This window comes from Anser cygnoides, chromosome Z, assembly GCF_040182565.1.
Source record: "Anser cygnoides isolate HZ-2024a breed goose chromosome Z, Taihu_goose_T2T_genome, whole genome shotgun sequence".
Taxonomy (NCBI): Eukaryota; Metazoa; Chordata; class Aves; order Anseriformes; family Anatidae; genus Anser; species Anser cygnoides.
The window spans coordinates 26937873-26952839 of record NC_089912.1 but is presented as its reverse complement, the minus strand read 5'-3'; the positions used below and the strand labels follow the sequence as shown (position 1 = coordinate 26952839).

At 38.1% G+C, this 14967-nt stretch overlaps 1 protein-coding gene across 8 annotated transcripts in view; it reads left to right on the top strand.

Annotated features, from left to right (window-relative positions):
- EFNA5 (ephrin A5) overlaps window positions 1–12658 on the top strand; it is a 213114-nt gene extending 200456 nt beyond the window's left edge. For 7 of the 8 annotated variants that reach the window (XM_066987636.1, XM_066987632.1, XM_066987633.1 and 4 more), the window contains 3 exons: window positions 2881–2946; window positions 3357–3437; window positions 8341–12658. In XM_066987636.1, coding sequence (XP_066843737.1) covers window positions 2881–2946; window positions 3357–3437; window positions 8341–8462 — 269 coding nt within the window. In that variant the 3' untranslated portion in view covers window positions 8463–12658. The remainder of the gene's footprint in view (window positions 1–2880; window positions 2947–3356; window positions 3438–8340) is intronic. The other variant, XM_066987638.1, reaches the window with a different exon arrangement.
- Window positions 12659–14967: the final 2309 nt, after the last annotated feature.

Below are 14967 nucleotides of genomic sequence, written 5' to 3'. Positions count from 1 at the left end.
CCATAAAAGATCCTGAGCTTGTTGCTGAAAAAGGAAAAATAATTCCTAGTTGTTGACATCATAATCCAAGAGTCAGGGTTTTCATAATATAGTGGTGAAAATATTGCAGAATAAAGAAGACAGGGAATAGAAGAGAACAGAACAATACTGACAAACTGCAATAATGTATGAGAGAGCAGGATGGATGACATTAGCCAACCTGACTCTGCCGTTTGAGAGATACATCTGGACATATGGGAAATACTACAAATTGTCAATGTTTTTGTTTTAAGATGAAAAGGAGAAGAAGGGAGGAAATAAAAATAGATTGCAGCCACCCAGCTTGACAAACAGCTCTTAATTTCTCAGGAAGGCCAAAGAGGTTGCAGTGTATCACTTTGTCACCTTTTTCTTAGTCATTGAGACACATGTGAGAGCAGAACAAAATGTCACTTGATTCTTTTTTCTTAATTATTATTATTCCCTCTGAAAGGAGTAAAACACTGTGGTTAAAAAGGAGTCTTCCTAGTTCTACTGCAAGCAGTGAGGGTACATAATTTCCTTGGAGAAGAAAAAGGCACTTTTTCATACTTATCACTAAAACTGTGTCAGTTTCAAGGATGATGAATTAAATGTAACTGTTATGGTTGCAAAAGGACTGCAGCTCGTGATACAGCACATTATATGCAACCCTACATAAGGAATGGTGACAGAAGAAGATTTAAGCAGAGGGCAGATTTTGAAATTTTCTCCCAGAGAACATCGCTAATCACTAGCTGTTGTTTGCTCTTAAGAGTGCACAAATATTATATGCACATATAAACTTTATATGTACAGAACATTCATTTTCTGATTTTCCAGATGGAATATTATTTGATCCTAGCTATCTTAGTTAGTCAGTGCTAATGCTAACAGGGTGTTCTAATAAACACCAATGAGCCCAAACATGCTTGTTTTGTGGACATAAACAGCAGCATGTAAATGTCAAAGCTAAAATGTGCCTTTGAATAATTGTGTATCCTGATGTACTTCTGAAATAATTTCTGAGCAGGAAAAAATCAGTTGGTGATAAAACTACTGTGTGTTCTCTATTTTGGATAATGTTGGAAATGTCTTTTCCACCTTTATGTTAGCAATACAGTAATAATAGAATTCTTATCTTTTGAGAAATCCACAACTGCCTGTTTAGTCTGAGCAACGCCGCTTGCATATACTCAGAGAGGGCCACAGAAAGGACACAATTTCCTGAATATAACCACAGAGTGCAAATATTGTGCCCTGAATAACACACCAGTTACTGTAAATGTCAGTAGAGGGAGTTTTTCTGACTTTGATTTAGTAAGAGCCTACAGCAAAGCCAGCTGTTAGCACTTCTTAACTGCTTGTCAGTGTGAAGGGGGGAGCATCATTTCTACACACATTTGTTTTGTGATTAAAAGAGGGAAACAATTTTTCAAGCACTTCCCAACAGGTGCAGAACCACAGCTTTAGCTCTATTTGACTCTCACTTTGCTTCTTTTTTGTGTTCCTACTAAATTTGCTAGTTCTTCCTTGTAGGAAAAAGCTGATGCCTGCCTTGGAGATGCATCATCAAAGGCTACTGGAATTAATTTCAAGTTAGCTGGGGAGCTCTTCAAGTGTGAGCTTGGCATGTAGACAAAGAGTATGTGCTCATACATCTGTAACATACATATGTATGTAAATCTTTTTAGCTATTTGCCACAAACAGGAACATAATGGCAAAATGTGGACGAAACAGTGGTAATCAGAACAAACTAATTTTTGGATTGCCAGTCCAATCATCTTTTGTAAATCCAGACAGCTTCCAATAGTTTTCTACAAAAGTCAACTTGTTCTGCCCTAGTGCATAGCTTTTTGGATGATAGAGAAGGCTATGCAATGAAATAAAAATGACTTTAGGTGCTTCAGGCAGTATTTTAAGCATTTGAGGGTTTTTACAAGGGCAAAAAAATGTGTGTGCAGATGGTTTTTCACAAGTGAATATTTGCATGCCCAAGTCAGGTAGCTTGGTATGTTTGCCTGTGATCATGTATTTTGAGGCAAGCATAATTCCCAAAAGGAATTTTTCACAGCAGCAGTTGTTTTTCAGAAATAAGTACATGCTGATGCTAGACTTATATGTATGATCTTTTGTATAGTGCCAGACATCGTTTCCTCTTTTTTGTCTCCTCATACTGTAAATGCTCTTCCAAATAAATAGTTTGAACGGCAAATGACGGAGGAGGGCAGAAAGAAGGAATAAGCTGGTTGTTTGTTATGTAACATAGGGAATCATATTTTGACTAAAGCCAAATAAGAATTTTCTCAACAAAGTGGAGAATACAGAGGCTGATTTTGCGGTAGAATGTAGTGCGTGTATTTAATGGGGTGTATTTTTACTTTCATGGAGGTAAGTACATATTTATATTTTTAGCATTGTCACCTTCAGTGTCATTTTGTCAGTTTTTTTCATTCCTTTATAGGTCACTGAAGCCTATGGCCTAACATTTCAAGACTAGCTTTCCTGTAAATGACCTTAATTATTCTAAAGTGGAATTTTTCAAGGTAGACACATGCACTACAGCAGAAACCTTATTAAACTCTCTCTTGAGAAAAATGTGGAAAGGTGAGAGTAGATAATGAAACATTGTGAATATCATGTGCTTCATGTCTCCTATGAAAAAAATAATCAAAAAAGAGATTAGAGTAAAATCTGCAGTTCCTTCCCTGCTTTTGCATTATCAAGCTACTTTGCACACTTGAAGTCCTTACATGCAGAGGCTGAAATGTGTCCAACCTTTCAGATGAAGGGAAGATAAAGGGTATTTGATTTTAGGACAAAGGATCATATGCATTTTCCCTCTCTTACTCTTCCACTTCTCTCTCATTCTTCATTTACAGCTTCTGCAATCCCAGATAATGGAAGGAGATCCTGTCTAAAGCTTAAAGTCTTTGTGCGACCAGCAAGTAAGTTCTTTAGATTAAGCTTTCGAGGGTGGCTTTGTAGCGCATGCTTTACTGTGTGGTCTAGTTAACAGCAGTAAATCTTTTTTTTTTTTTTTTTTTTTTACTGTTAAATCTTGTTTATCTGTTCTGTACAGCAACATTTGTGTTATGGTTTTCATCATGTTTCCTTATCATTTTTCATAAGGCTTTATTTTAATTACATGGCAATTGCTAACTTGTTGTTTCTTAAACTGTTGTACCAATGGAAGACTACACTGGCATATGGATACGTGCCACAGACTTTAAAATATAAATATGTTTAATTATATACAGTCAATAGAGAGAAAAAAAAGAGAGAAAAAAAAACCAAAGTGGGGAGTTTAAGGGTGTCTCACTAACATATTTGGCTGTTATCTCTATTTTTGTTATAGACAGCTGTATGAAAACTATAGGTGTTCATGATCGTGTTTTCGATGTTAACGACAAAGTAGAAAATTCATTAGAACCAGCAGGTTAGTATGCTTAGAGAATCTCTTTTTAAAAATGCGTGTATCCCTCTGGTGCTTGAGTACTTATTTCCTCTTTGCATGCTTTGCATGGTATAATTGCTCTGCTTTTGCTCGTTTCTAGCAGTGCTAATATCACTTGTGGTATATTTCCTGTCTCCTTATTTAATGCAGGGGAGGAAAAACGTTGCTTTTTCATTGATGCAGTTTAACAAAATAATGTGTGGGCCAGCATAAAATTTCACTGGTGTCATGAACTTTCTGGTCCATCCAAGCCAAATATCCAGCATGTTTACAGACCACTCTAGTTTTTGACTGGGACTAAAGTCTTAGAAAGTCAATGGGCACACTTCATGTGTTTTGTGATGTCAAAAGACTTTCAAAGAAATAGAACTGCTGCTTGTTTAATGCTAGCACATGACACAGGCATACAGCTGATAGTGTTTAAGTAAGAAATTAGTCCTTTAAAATAATATCATATATGTATATTAGACAAAGTATTGTTTTTACATATGCAGACTAACACACACACACTGATATATGTGAATTTCTATCCTGTTCTTATCGGAGAAAACTTAAGATATGGTTGTTTTTTTGTTTTGTTTTGTTTTGTTTTTTTATCTTTGGTTGATTTTTTTTCTGTTTGGTTTGGTTTGATATGATTTGATTTTACTTTTTTTATTTTATTCATTTGGTTTGTCGTTTTTTCATTTGTTCCCCAAAGTGCTACCTTTAAAAATAAGAATAATACTTTCTTTTATAAAGCCCCTTATCTACCCAGGGAAAAGTGGTATTATTCTCCACCATCAAGTTGTGTGGGTCTGTGTGGGAAGTGCATGTGTATGTTTGTATGACTCAGGTCTGTGACAGATAGGAGCATGTTTAACTCTAGGGGTGTGAGTAATCCCATCCACCTCAATGGGATGTCTCATGACATTAAAATTAGGTGGGTATGTAGGGCAAGTATTAGAAATAGTATTTATCTGTTTGTTTTATTTGTAACACGCTGTTCACACATTGCTACATTCAAACCTCAGTAATTAAAAGGCACAGTTAAATAAACAAATGATACCATAAACATTACACCTGTCTAAAATTTAGTATATACCCTGAAGAACAGATTACCAAGATTTTTTTTTTCTTTTCTCTTATGTTATTTGAAAGAGACTGTTCCTTTGGTATGAAGCAACTTTTTTTTTTCTTTGTTATTTGCTGATTCTTTAACTAAAAGCCATTATTTAGGCAGAAGTATTAATAAGATTTCCACAAGTTATCCAGTTTGAATGATCTACCGATAAATGCACAATATAATTTTATATTTTTCTTTGAGAGGGTTTTCAGAACTCACCTAAAAATTTTGGTTTTGAGAATCAGGGTTGTTCTCTAACCAAATATGTATGCAAGGTGAGTGCATTTATAGCAGAGATGCATTTGCACTTTTATTAACAATATTCACCTTCTACAGGAGGCATTAGGATGATCATTTCCCATCTCTAGGTAACCTATGAATCTAGAAACTCAGTGTGCTCTTTTACACTTTTTGATTTGGTGCATGGGCTAATTGAAATGTATTCCGCCTGGTACTGGATTGCAAAAGAGATCGTGTGAGTAATAAGCACTTGATAGTAGTGACCTCACTGTATATTCTTTTCAGCAGTGCTGCTCACTTCCCATTGAATGGCTATACGTAGCTACCACCATCACAAAAGCATAGCGTTAGAAAGCAGCAGGTGAAACAGAGAACCCAAATCATACAAAGAGTATCCTGCAGTCTGAGATGAAATGCTGTTTTTGTTACCGGGGGAAATAATACCCTTAAAGAGAAGGTTTTCATTCTGAACCCTTCAGGTATCAAAAAGTTGCCACTCCCAAGATCAGTGTTTATTTGCATTATTATTTGGACCAGTTGCCATCAGATAATCAGTCATTCCCAGATCTGCTAACTGCTATCATGCTTTCCCGTTATGAGGTTGTTAGGCGTGCTGCTGCCCCTGTGGATCTTGTATGTGATCTGTAACATGTACTTACTTACCTAACTGCCTCTCGCACTCATCTTCTGCTTGTGTGCTCTCCCCTGCCCGCCACCATCTTCTCCTGCAGTATACAGGAGAATGAGGAGGCAGGAGGATCACATTCAGCAGATTACTTCCTGTGACCACTCTTCTGAAAAAAAAGTGATTTTTGAACCCTTTTAATTTCACTGGTTTTGCTCAGGAAATTGCAGAAAGCTGATTTGTAGAGATCACTCTTTTTTCAGAATTTATTACAGTAATCGTCCCTATTCCTGTCCTCCCCTTCTGTCCCTAAAACAAAAATTGCAGCTGTGGAATAATTACACCTGAAGCATATGATGTAAAGCTATGTGATCTGGAAAATTCATGGTTGTCAAAATATTTTTTTCTAATTACTGCTAGCATTCCCAGTCTTTAGCAGTGACCTTCCAGATTTTATTAATGAATTTTGTCATTTTTGTCACTTGCCTTCATTGTTTAAAACAAATTCAAACCTTAAGCGTAAGCATTAAAGATTTTACAACTCTGCACCTCTCAGGAAAATCATATTTGTAAAGTGATTTTGAGAACTGCAGGTAAAATGTGTGCTCTAATATATGAGCTCAAAGAGACCTTGGGACTGCATTGACAGAAAGCTCTGATGATTTCTTGTAAGGAGTCCCTTAAATGAATTCCCCTGTGAAGAGGTTTTTTTTTTTTTTTTTTTTTTTTTTTAATGGCATCATAGAAGATCTCCACGTTTTTAATTTAAGAATTAATCTTTTTAGTTTAGGACTTTTTGGTTGAGATTTGTTAGCAGTACTCAGTGTTCCAGTCGTGAGAGCTGAGAGTCACAGAGAATTAGGATTTATTGCTGTTTTACACTAGTTCTGCCCTATTGTGCTTTAATCCTGACTCATGCATGTAATTAGCACAAAACTGTTAACATTCAGTCTGCAAATTCAGACTTACTTGCAATTCTGTTGATGATGCAAGAGGCAGAAGATAGTTCACATCATTCTTTCCTGTACTTTTAGTTCATCAGTGGTGAGTACACTTTTCCAAACTGGGCAGAGCCAACTCTGCGTATATCAAAGGAGATAGAGCTGACAGGTAGGACAGGGGTATCTTTTCCCCATACCTTCTTAGGGTATGATTTAATGGGGAAGTTGCTCTTGTGAAGTACTGTATTCTCATTGCGGTGCCACCGAAGCACAATAATGTAAATAACTCACAGGTGAAATACGGAACAGCTCTTGGTTCTGACAACCACCAGAACTAGCAGTTTTAAATAGCCCTTTCCAGCCCCTTAATTGTCCCTTTCTTGCAAATGTGAACATGTTCACAACTGATCAGTGCTTGCTTTTCACACTTTTGCTTTGAATAGCACCGACGACATGCTGATAGACCTGACACGACTGCAGCATCAGTGCTGAACAAAATGTGACATTGCTAATCCAGTTTACTGTGCATCTCCCAGTGAAACTGGACTGGAGCCGAAGAGCCTGTTAACCCAAATAACGCTAAGTGCTCTGCCTGCTTCTGTGCGAGGTGTCAAGGGTGTGAAGGGGATCTTTTGATCTAACTGAAGCTAAGTAATGTGAGAGGCTCCACACCAGTGCTGCCTGGTGATCCTGGTGCCGTACCTTAGTGCCTTTAATTGGGATCACACAGCTCTCATCCACTGTAATCCTCGCAGCGCAATTTGTTGAGATGGGAGCTCTGAAACAGATATATCACAAGTATTTCAACACCTCTCTTAAAATGGGGAAGCTTATTACACTAAGTTATGAGATACTGTTAATTTTCCTGGAAACTTAGGCACCCTAAAATAGCTTATGAATTCATTTTGAGGCCACTTCACACTTCCTTAAAAGGTTTAGCTCATGTTGTTCATTTAGTACTAAGAAAATTTAAACACAGAGCAGACTTTTTATGGCAAGCCTCAGACAGATTGCTCTTAAAATACTTAAACTAGATAGCTGTAGATATAGGGGATTTTGCAAAGAAAAATACCACACCTATAACAACACTTAAGTTGAATTTGAATTTACCTATATTTTTTATGGTACAAGTTGTAGCTCTAAGGCTGATTTTTAATTAAAAAATAAATAAATAAACAGATCTTTATTCAGTTTAATAAAATTAGCGGAGTATTTTTGACTGTATTCTCCTCTGATGCCAATACATAAGCATGTTTTCACAACCCACATAGTTATTTTTTCATTAGTTTTATCAGTACATATGTAAATCTGTATTTTGTATACCATAAAAAATAGTCTGCTACCTATGAGATTTTGGGATTATGCCTGTATTGTATACAATCAGAGACTGTCTTAGCCTTCAGAATTCTGTTTTGAGAAAGGGAGACTAGTCTCATATCCCCTGCATATTCCAAAATGCAGTGTACTTCAGTGGAAATTTGGTGTGTAGAAGTGGAGTACATGCTTGCACTTATGGGCTATTCTTTTGAATTCAGGAGACAAAATCTGTAACTCAGGAATGGGATTAACTTTGAAGTTAATTCTGAGCACGTGCAACTCTTCCTCAAGCCCTTTTGAAAATCAGGTGTTTTTATTTAGCTGCCTCACTGTTGACGTTGCTATCTAATGAACCATCCAAAGCTGGGGCTACAGTGTTTTCTTAGAGTAGGAATCTTTCATTCCTTAGTCTGCTGCAGTCAGACTTAACTTTCTGCTCCTTTGGTCTCCAGTGGGAGTTTTGCCAGTAAGAAATGCAGGACTTGGCCCCAGGTTGGCTACATAATGAGATATTACATGGTTGTGAAAGTCAATGACAGCACAAGGTTCATTGCCCTATTTCATAAAGGCACTGAAATCTACTTGCAGTTGTCGGCTCAGTGAGAGTTTATTAAGGATGCAAAATCTCATTGGCATGTATGCTTTCTGTTTGAACAGATGATACCGTACATGAGTCAGCCGAGCCATCCCGTGGTGAGAATGCGGCACAGACACCGAGGATACCCAGCTGGCTTTTGGCAACTCTATTGTTCCTCCTGGCAATGCTTTTGATATTATAGCACAGTATGCTCCAGCAACCTGTCACAGAAAATATCAGGGTCTTGGAACATCAAAGATCCACCTAACTGCTCATCCCAAGAAAGGGACTTTATTGTTTTTGCAGATGTCAAATTGTTATTTTTCCCGTTTCCCTTTTCTTCTCCCTTTTAGCCTGAACTCAGCAAAAATTTGAAGGGGATAACTAGCTTCAGCACCCATCCCTACCTACCCTGTGACTTTCTTAACCCCTCCATACAAATAAAAGGACTCCAAATGAAAATGCCAAACTATAATAGTGACACTAGTGATTCTTATTTTCCTCTGCATTCTCCTTTAAGAAGTCACCTCTGTTAGTTCACTGTGTCATCCGTGTGTAGACAAGGAAGAGTAGTGGCAGATGCTGTCAGTGAAGGATAAAGAAACTGAGTGAAAGCCTGGGAGAGTTTTCTCTCCAATACAATATTTATGCCTTCTCGTTCAGCACTGTAAGATGATCATGCAAGGCATCGTGTCATGATGTCAGGACTGGAGGGGAAATATTAAGAACAGATATAATATAACACCATTTCCTCCAGGAGTTTCTTAATGAACAGGCTTCTGAAAGGGGAAGACATTGTTTCTTACAGACTGTCCTGAAACATCTTTGACTGTAAAATTCTTGCTCACAAGTAGAAACACTGCCTTTGGTGAAAGAAAGGGGTTAGTATTTAGAAATGTTAGCACACAGTAGGCAAGGTCAGATTTAGGAAACTTCACTGGGGGTGTGAGTGCCTCTGTTATTTCGTTTTAAGGGGATAATGCACACCGGATTATTTTATTTTAAAAGAAATCACCGTGGTGCTACAATTTTTTTCTTGAAATGCAGAGGCACTTTTGAGAATAAAGTGACCTTCCCCAGCGCTGACTTAGTAGCTGATAGCCTTGGATGCTGCTCTGGGTGTTAATACATGCTATGAGAGGACATAGCATGTCCTCTGGCCTCAGTGGCCAGAGGAATCATGTTTGGGACACAGGATCTCCAGTGTGCTCTTGATTTGTCTCTCCTGCAAGTTCCTCAGTCATGGGAATAAACCACAAGTAAAAGAAGCCAGGACAGTTTAGTAGCATTGTTTGGTGAGGGGAAAGAAAAAAAGTGTGGAATATGAATTCAAGTGTTGATTTTTTATCTTTTCCCCTTCCAGCACAGTTTGAAGAGTAGAGGAAACGTGTTTATCGGCCAGAGATAAACTAGATGGGCTCCCAAAGACTTAACAAAATATTTTTTTAAAAATCCACTAGAATAGAAAATACATTATTTAGATATACTTTATGCTGAAAGTGAGTATATATGCTTGTCCTATTTAAACATGTGAGAAAAGTGGTAAGCCTTGATGTAAGTAGGAAATGGGACTGTCTTGTTTGATGGAATTGGGAGTGACCCTGTTTAGGGAATCTGAGCCTTGGCTATGGTAGAGCTTGAAAAAGTCATTTGCCAGGAAGTGCAAGCCTTGGGGTATTTTTTGTCTAGGCTGCCATGAAATTCAAACTGCTAAACATAATCAGGGAAATATCAAACCAAGACTGAAACAAAGCTTTTCTAAACAAAAATTGTGATAATTGTTAAATGTGAATCAAAACATGGAGCGCATTCAAACAAAACAAGGGTTTTCTATATTAATTCTGAAGAAAAACTCTGGCATAACAAAATTGAGTGATACCAACAGCAGACAGTATTTGGTTGGCTGTTTTTTTTTTCTTTTTTTTCTTTTTTTTTCTTTTTAACGATGAAAAGCTTTCCTAAAGTTGTAAGCAGCTCACTATTCAATAAAGGAGGAAAAAGAGAAGTCAATTTAAGATGTAAAGGGAGGTTTTATGCATGCTAAACCACAATCTGAGCTTGCCTGATACCATACAACAATGTTCTTGTTGCAGGGCCTGTGCTTACGGCAGGAATGTAGGAAATTTCCTCTAGTGTGAAGTCCACACAAAAAAGATATGCAGTCTAAACAGTGAGGGAAGTCAGCCAGCATCCCATTACAATCTAGCTGGTACTTTCCACTCTTTAACATGGGTGTGCTTGGTACACAGGCTAATACTTCCTCAAAGTAGGAATTAAAGACCTGTGGATGAGATGAGCTTAATCAAAATGAACCTTAACAAATGGATTATTAACTGATAATATTGCATGATAGGTAACCCTATTAAATGATTCATAACAATTACAGGCAGTTGTACCAGCAGTGCCAATATCATGTGGAAGTGGTGACTTCATTTTTCACCCTTTGTCTCTAAATGATGTCAGAATTTGAGATGTACACTTATCCACAGCAGACGCTTTCCAGCAGTGTTACTTCAAGTGCAGTTCAGCCCTTCAGTTTATCACAGAGCCTTGATGGGTAGGTGAGGGACAGCACGAGTGGTGCAGCTGCAAGGCAGGTCCCTGTGCTGCCCCGGGTGGCCAGGAGACCACAAGACACTGCCAACTCGGTACTTGATGGCATCAGGCAATCCCAGTCATAGAATTAAGTACTGATGGGTTTTGTGTTGCAAAGCAAATCTCTGGATGCTCTGAATGCAGATGTTGGCACCAACTGCAAGGAGATTTCTGCTCCCCTCCACTCTGCCTGCCCCTTGTCAGGCCTGAGGGATTGATTCTCCCTCAGCCTGGGTGGCTTGCGTACCCCCATGGCCTGCACTCCTGGCTGCCAAGGCGACTGCAATGCAAAGCCGGGAAAATAGGGATCAGTGGGTTTAGTGGATACTGTGTATCCTTTAATAGACAAGGTAACATTTCGTGTTAGTTTAGAATATTGTTTTGTACTGTACTTACTTGGATGGCAAAGGAAAGACAAGTAAATCTTAAAGCTATGTTCTTTAAATTCTGTATTATTAGCAACCTCTGTTGTATATAGTGTTTGATAATAAAGTATTAATTTGATTCTTATGTCTTTTGTAAGTGAGAACAATAGAATTTCAGGATATTAAAATCACGAGTTGATTACAAGACAGAGCTTTGAAGCATCAAGTGTGATCATGGCTGAGAACTGAGAGGCAAGTGGCCATGACACTGCAGCATACAGGACTCATCTTTGGAAATCGTTCATCTATTGCAAGACTTCACATTATCAAGACCTGGAACAACACGACTTTTGATGATCAATGTTTTGTCTTCAGTGTTTAAAGGTCTGATATTGGAGCCCTGTGGTTTCTGTGTTAGTTTTTGTTCTTTTGTATCATGTTTGTTTCTAAAAACGCTTTGGGGATATAATAACTCTTCTGTTATTTTGTTTCTTTTTTTTTTTTTCTTTCTAAAACTTTTTTTTCCTCCTGTTCTCCTTCTGATTTTGTTTCCATGAATAGTCTTTTTGTTTGTTTGTTTGTTTGTTTGTTTTCCAGAAAGGATCTTGCCAGTGTCATGTGCGCTATACGTATGTACTTGGTTCCAAAACAACTAGAAACAAATTTGGGAGGTATTGAGAGTAGATGAGTAGATTGTTTCCTTTCCTACATAATTGTGGAAGGAAAATGGTTGTATTTGTACCTGTTGATTCCCACCCCTAGTTGTCAAAACTGAACTTAATCCATTGCATAGTGAGAGCAATGGTTCAGTCACTTTCAGAGACTTAGAAAAGTGTGTTAACTCTTCCCCTCCTTTCATTACACTTGGATTTTGTAATCACCAGTTTTACTGTACAACCCTCCACACTTCTCTCCCCTTTTCCTGCCCTTCTTCCTGTCCCACCCCCCTCCTTTTTTAATTTGGGGCGGTGAATGGGCAGATCTGTTTCTGGCCTGGCATCACTGATTTTTTCCCATGCATTCGCCCTCGAGCTTCTCGGATGTGAGACAAATCTCCCTACAATAGGCTTGCTGCCATTGTCTGTACAGTTTAATAGATGCTGGCATGTTGGAGGTTACCCATGAGTCTGCGAAATCCGCTTTCCATGCTTACTCTTGACACCCCCATTGAAGCCACTCATTGTGTATGCATCTGGGTATGAAAGTCCAGCTCAGTGTGGTCCTGTGCTTGTACTGCCCTGCTTTGCAGTTTCTTTGCACTTATTCATTGAGTGCTGTTTTTGAAATGCTTACATTATATGAACTTAAAAGGAAATGTAAAAAACAAAAACAAAAACAAAAACAAAAAAAACAACCCTGCCCCATAAGATCTGTATTTGTATATACACGTGTCCGTACAATTATACTTAAATAAAATTAAAGATTTTCATCATTTTAATTGGTTCTCTTAGGCTATATTTTTGTTCATTTAATTACGTCTGTATTTTAGGGGCTATTTGTATCTACATTCCATATTTGTGGGCAATGTAAAGCCATGTGGAGTATGAGTGGGAAAGTGTGAAGAATGCAGTGGGCACAATGACTGACTACCTAGAGCTGTAATGACCTACATCCTGGCTGATCTAAACTCTGGCTGCTCTGCTCTTCACTTTTTTTTATTTTTTTTAAATTATTATTTATTATTATTATTATTATTATTATTTATGTGTTCATAGCTCTTCCAAATACTTAGGAGAAGAAGGAACTATGCCAGAAAAGTGCTGGAGCATTACATGGTTTCCATCATCTCTTTTGACCTGCTCTGGGCCTCCAGAGCAGTATTCCTTACTCCTCTGGGTAGCACATGTTTGTGTGTCATTGCTCTTCTTTTCTGAGGAAGAGAGCCAGCCCCAGGGGTGTGTGAACAGGGTAGCTGCACACAGTATCCATCTACCCCAGGTGCTCCTCTGACTGACAAAGAGATGGGATTGGAAGTGGTTTGAAATCTCAACTATGCTTTTAGTCAGAAAAGTGTGGAAAAGGGCTGAGGGTGGTGGGAGCTTTGTGGGTGGGCGTATATGAGCAATGGTGCCTCCTGCAAGGAAGAGGAGGAATGGAAGCAAGCAACTGTGCTGGCTGTTTCTTCTCCTTCCTTCCATCCATGCCCCCTGTGGCTGATGCAGTGCCTCAAAAAATGCACAGGACTGGATTGGGCATGACTTGTACGTAGGGTGTCTTTGGCAGTGCTTGTTGTCTAATCACATGATAGGTACAGTGGTTTAGCTGGAGAATTTAGGTCATGGAAGGCGGGGACACATACTGAAACCTGTAATACATGCACCCTGCATTCAGAACTCGTCTGTAATTACCATGTTATCATTAAACTCACTGAAAGCTTTTTATTACATTTAATTAGTTGACAGGGCAGTAAGTACTAATTATAACTTACTCTAGCCTTCTTTACAAATGAGAAGTGACAACTTGGTGAGAGTAGAAGTGTGTGTAAGTATTTGATACAAAGAATTGATGCACCAGACTTTTTCCTCTGGAGCTGTGATGTTAGAACCAGGGCAGGGTTATAAGTGACATGTGTTCAGTATGTCTTAACATAATAGCCTTGTCCAGAAAATGTCCTGCAGCCTGACACACTTAATAGCCTTTGCTCAGAAGACACTCTGCTTTTGCTGAGAATGGTATTTGATTTCATTTTTCTGCATTAGCGTGCACAATGGGCCTTTGTGCTCCCTCATCTTTCCTTCTACAGAATAATTCTGTTCACAGAGTACCTCTAAGGGCATTCTTAGGAATATTCGGGCATTCATCATACCACTGCAATATGGTTGTGTGCCAAGGTGTTTTTATTCACTGAGAACAATGCTTTGATTTATATAGGCTAGAGATGTGGTAACCAACTGGGATGGTTAAAATTTTACAAGCTTTAAAAGTGGAGGATTGAAAAGTGTGTCCTTTTAGCACTTACCCTTAGTAGAAAGTTTAGTTTAAAACACTTTGTATTACAGGTGTGTGCCTAACAGCCCAGATCAAGACTCATTCATTGTAAAGGCTGTGATACAGACCACTCTTGTATAAGCCAGTTATTCATGTTTGTTTTCAGCATCACTTTCATTTGATGCTACAGATGAATGCAAGCTGAAGTAGTGCCAATTTATTTATTTTTTCTTAAAATTTTATCCTAGACCAGGTAGAAGCTTTTTAAAACAAAGTATTTCTTAGATGCAAAAATATCCTTTAAAGAAAAATCAAAGTAGAAGTGTGATAGCGATTGCAGATATGTAGAAAATCTAAGCAGTTTTTGTTGTTGTCCCCTCAGATAAAACTATTAGGCGAGTGATGTCAGTCATTTTTAATACAGAGGAATTCAAAACTGAATAACTCTTGCAGCCACCAGCACATCTTCAAATGCTCATTTTTCCTGTGATGGTTCTTCAGGCAAATTCTCCTGTCATTTGCTTACACAAGGATGATTATAAATACAAGAAATCGCAGGGAGACAAGTTAGATATCTGTTCTGAGGAAAATAAGCATTTTCTCTTTTGCCTAGAACTTTAAGAAAGTCTAGACTGCATTCGAGATCAGGCTTTCAGAGTGATTTCTGCATGATTATTCACCTTGTAATACAGCTCTGAAGTGAAGGATGGAAGGGTTCTCCTGTATATACATTCTTAAGTGCATTCTTCTTAGTTATCTTGCAGTTCTCATGTTCAAAGCATGATTTAAGTGCTATTTTGTGGGACACAGTTGCCCACT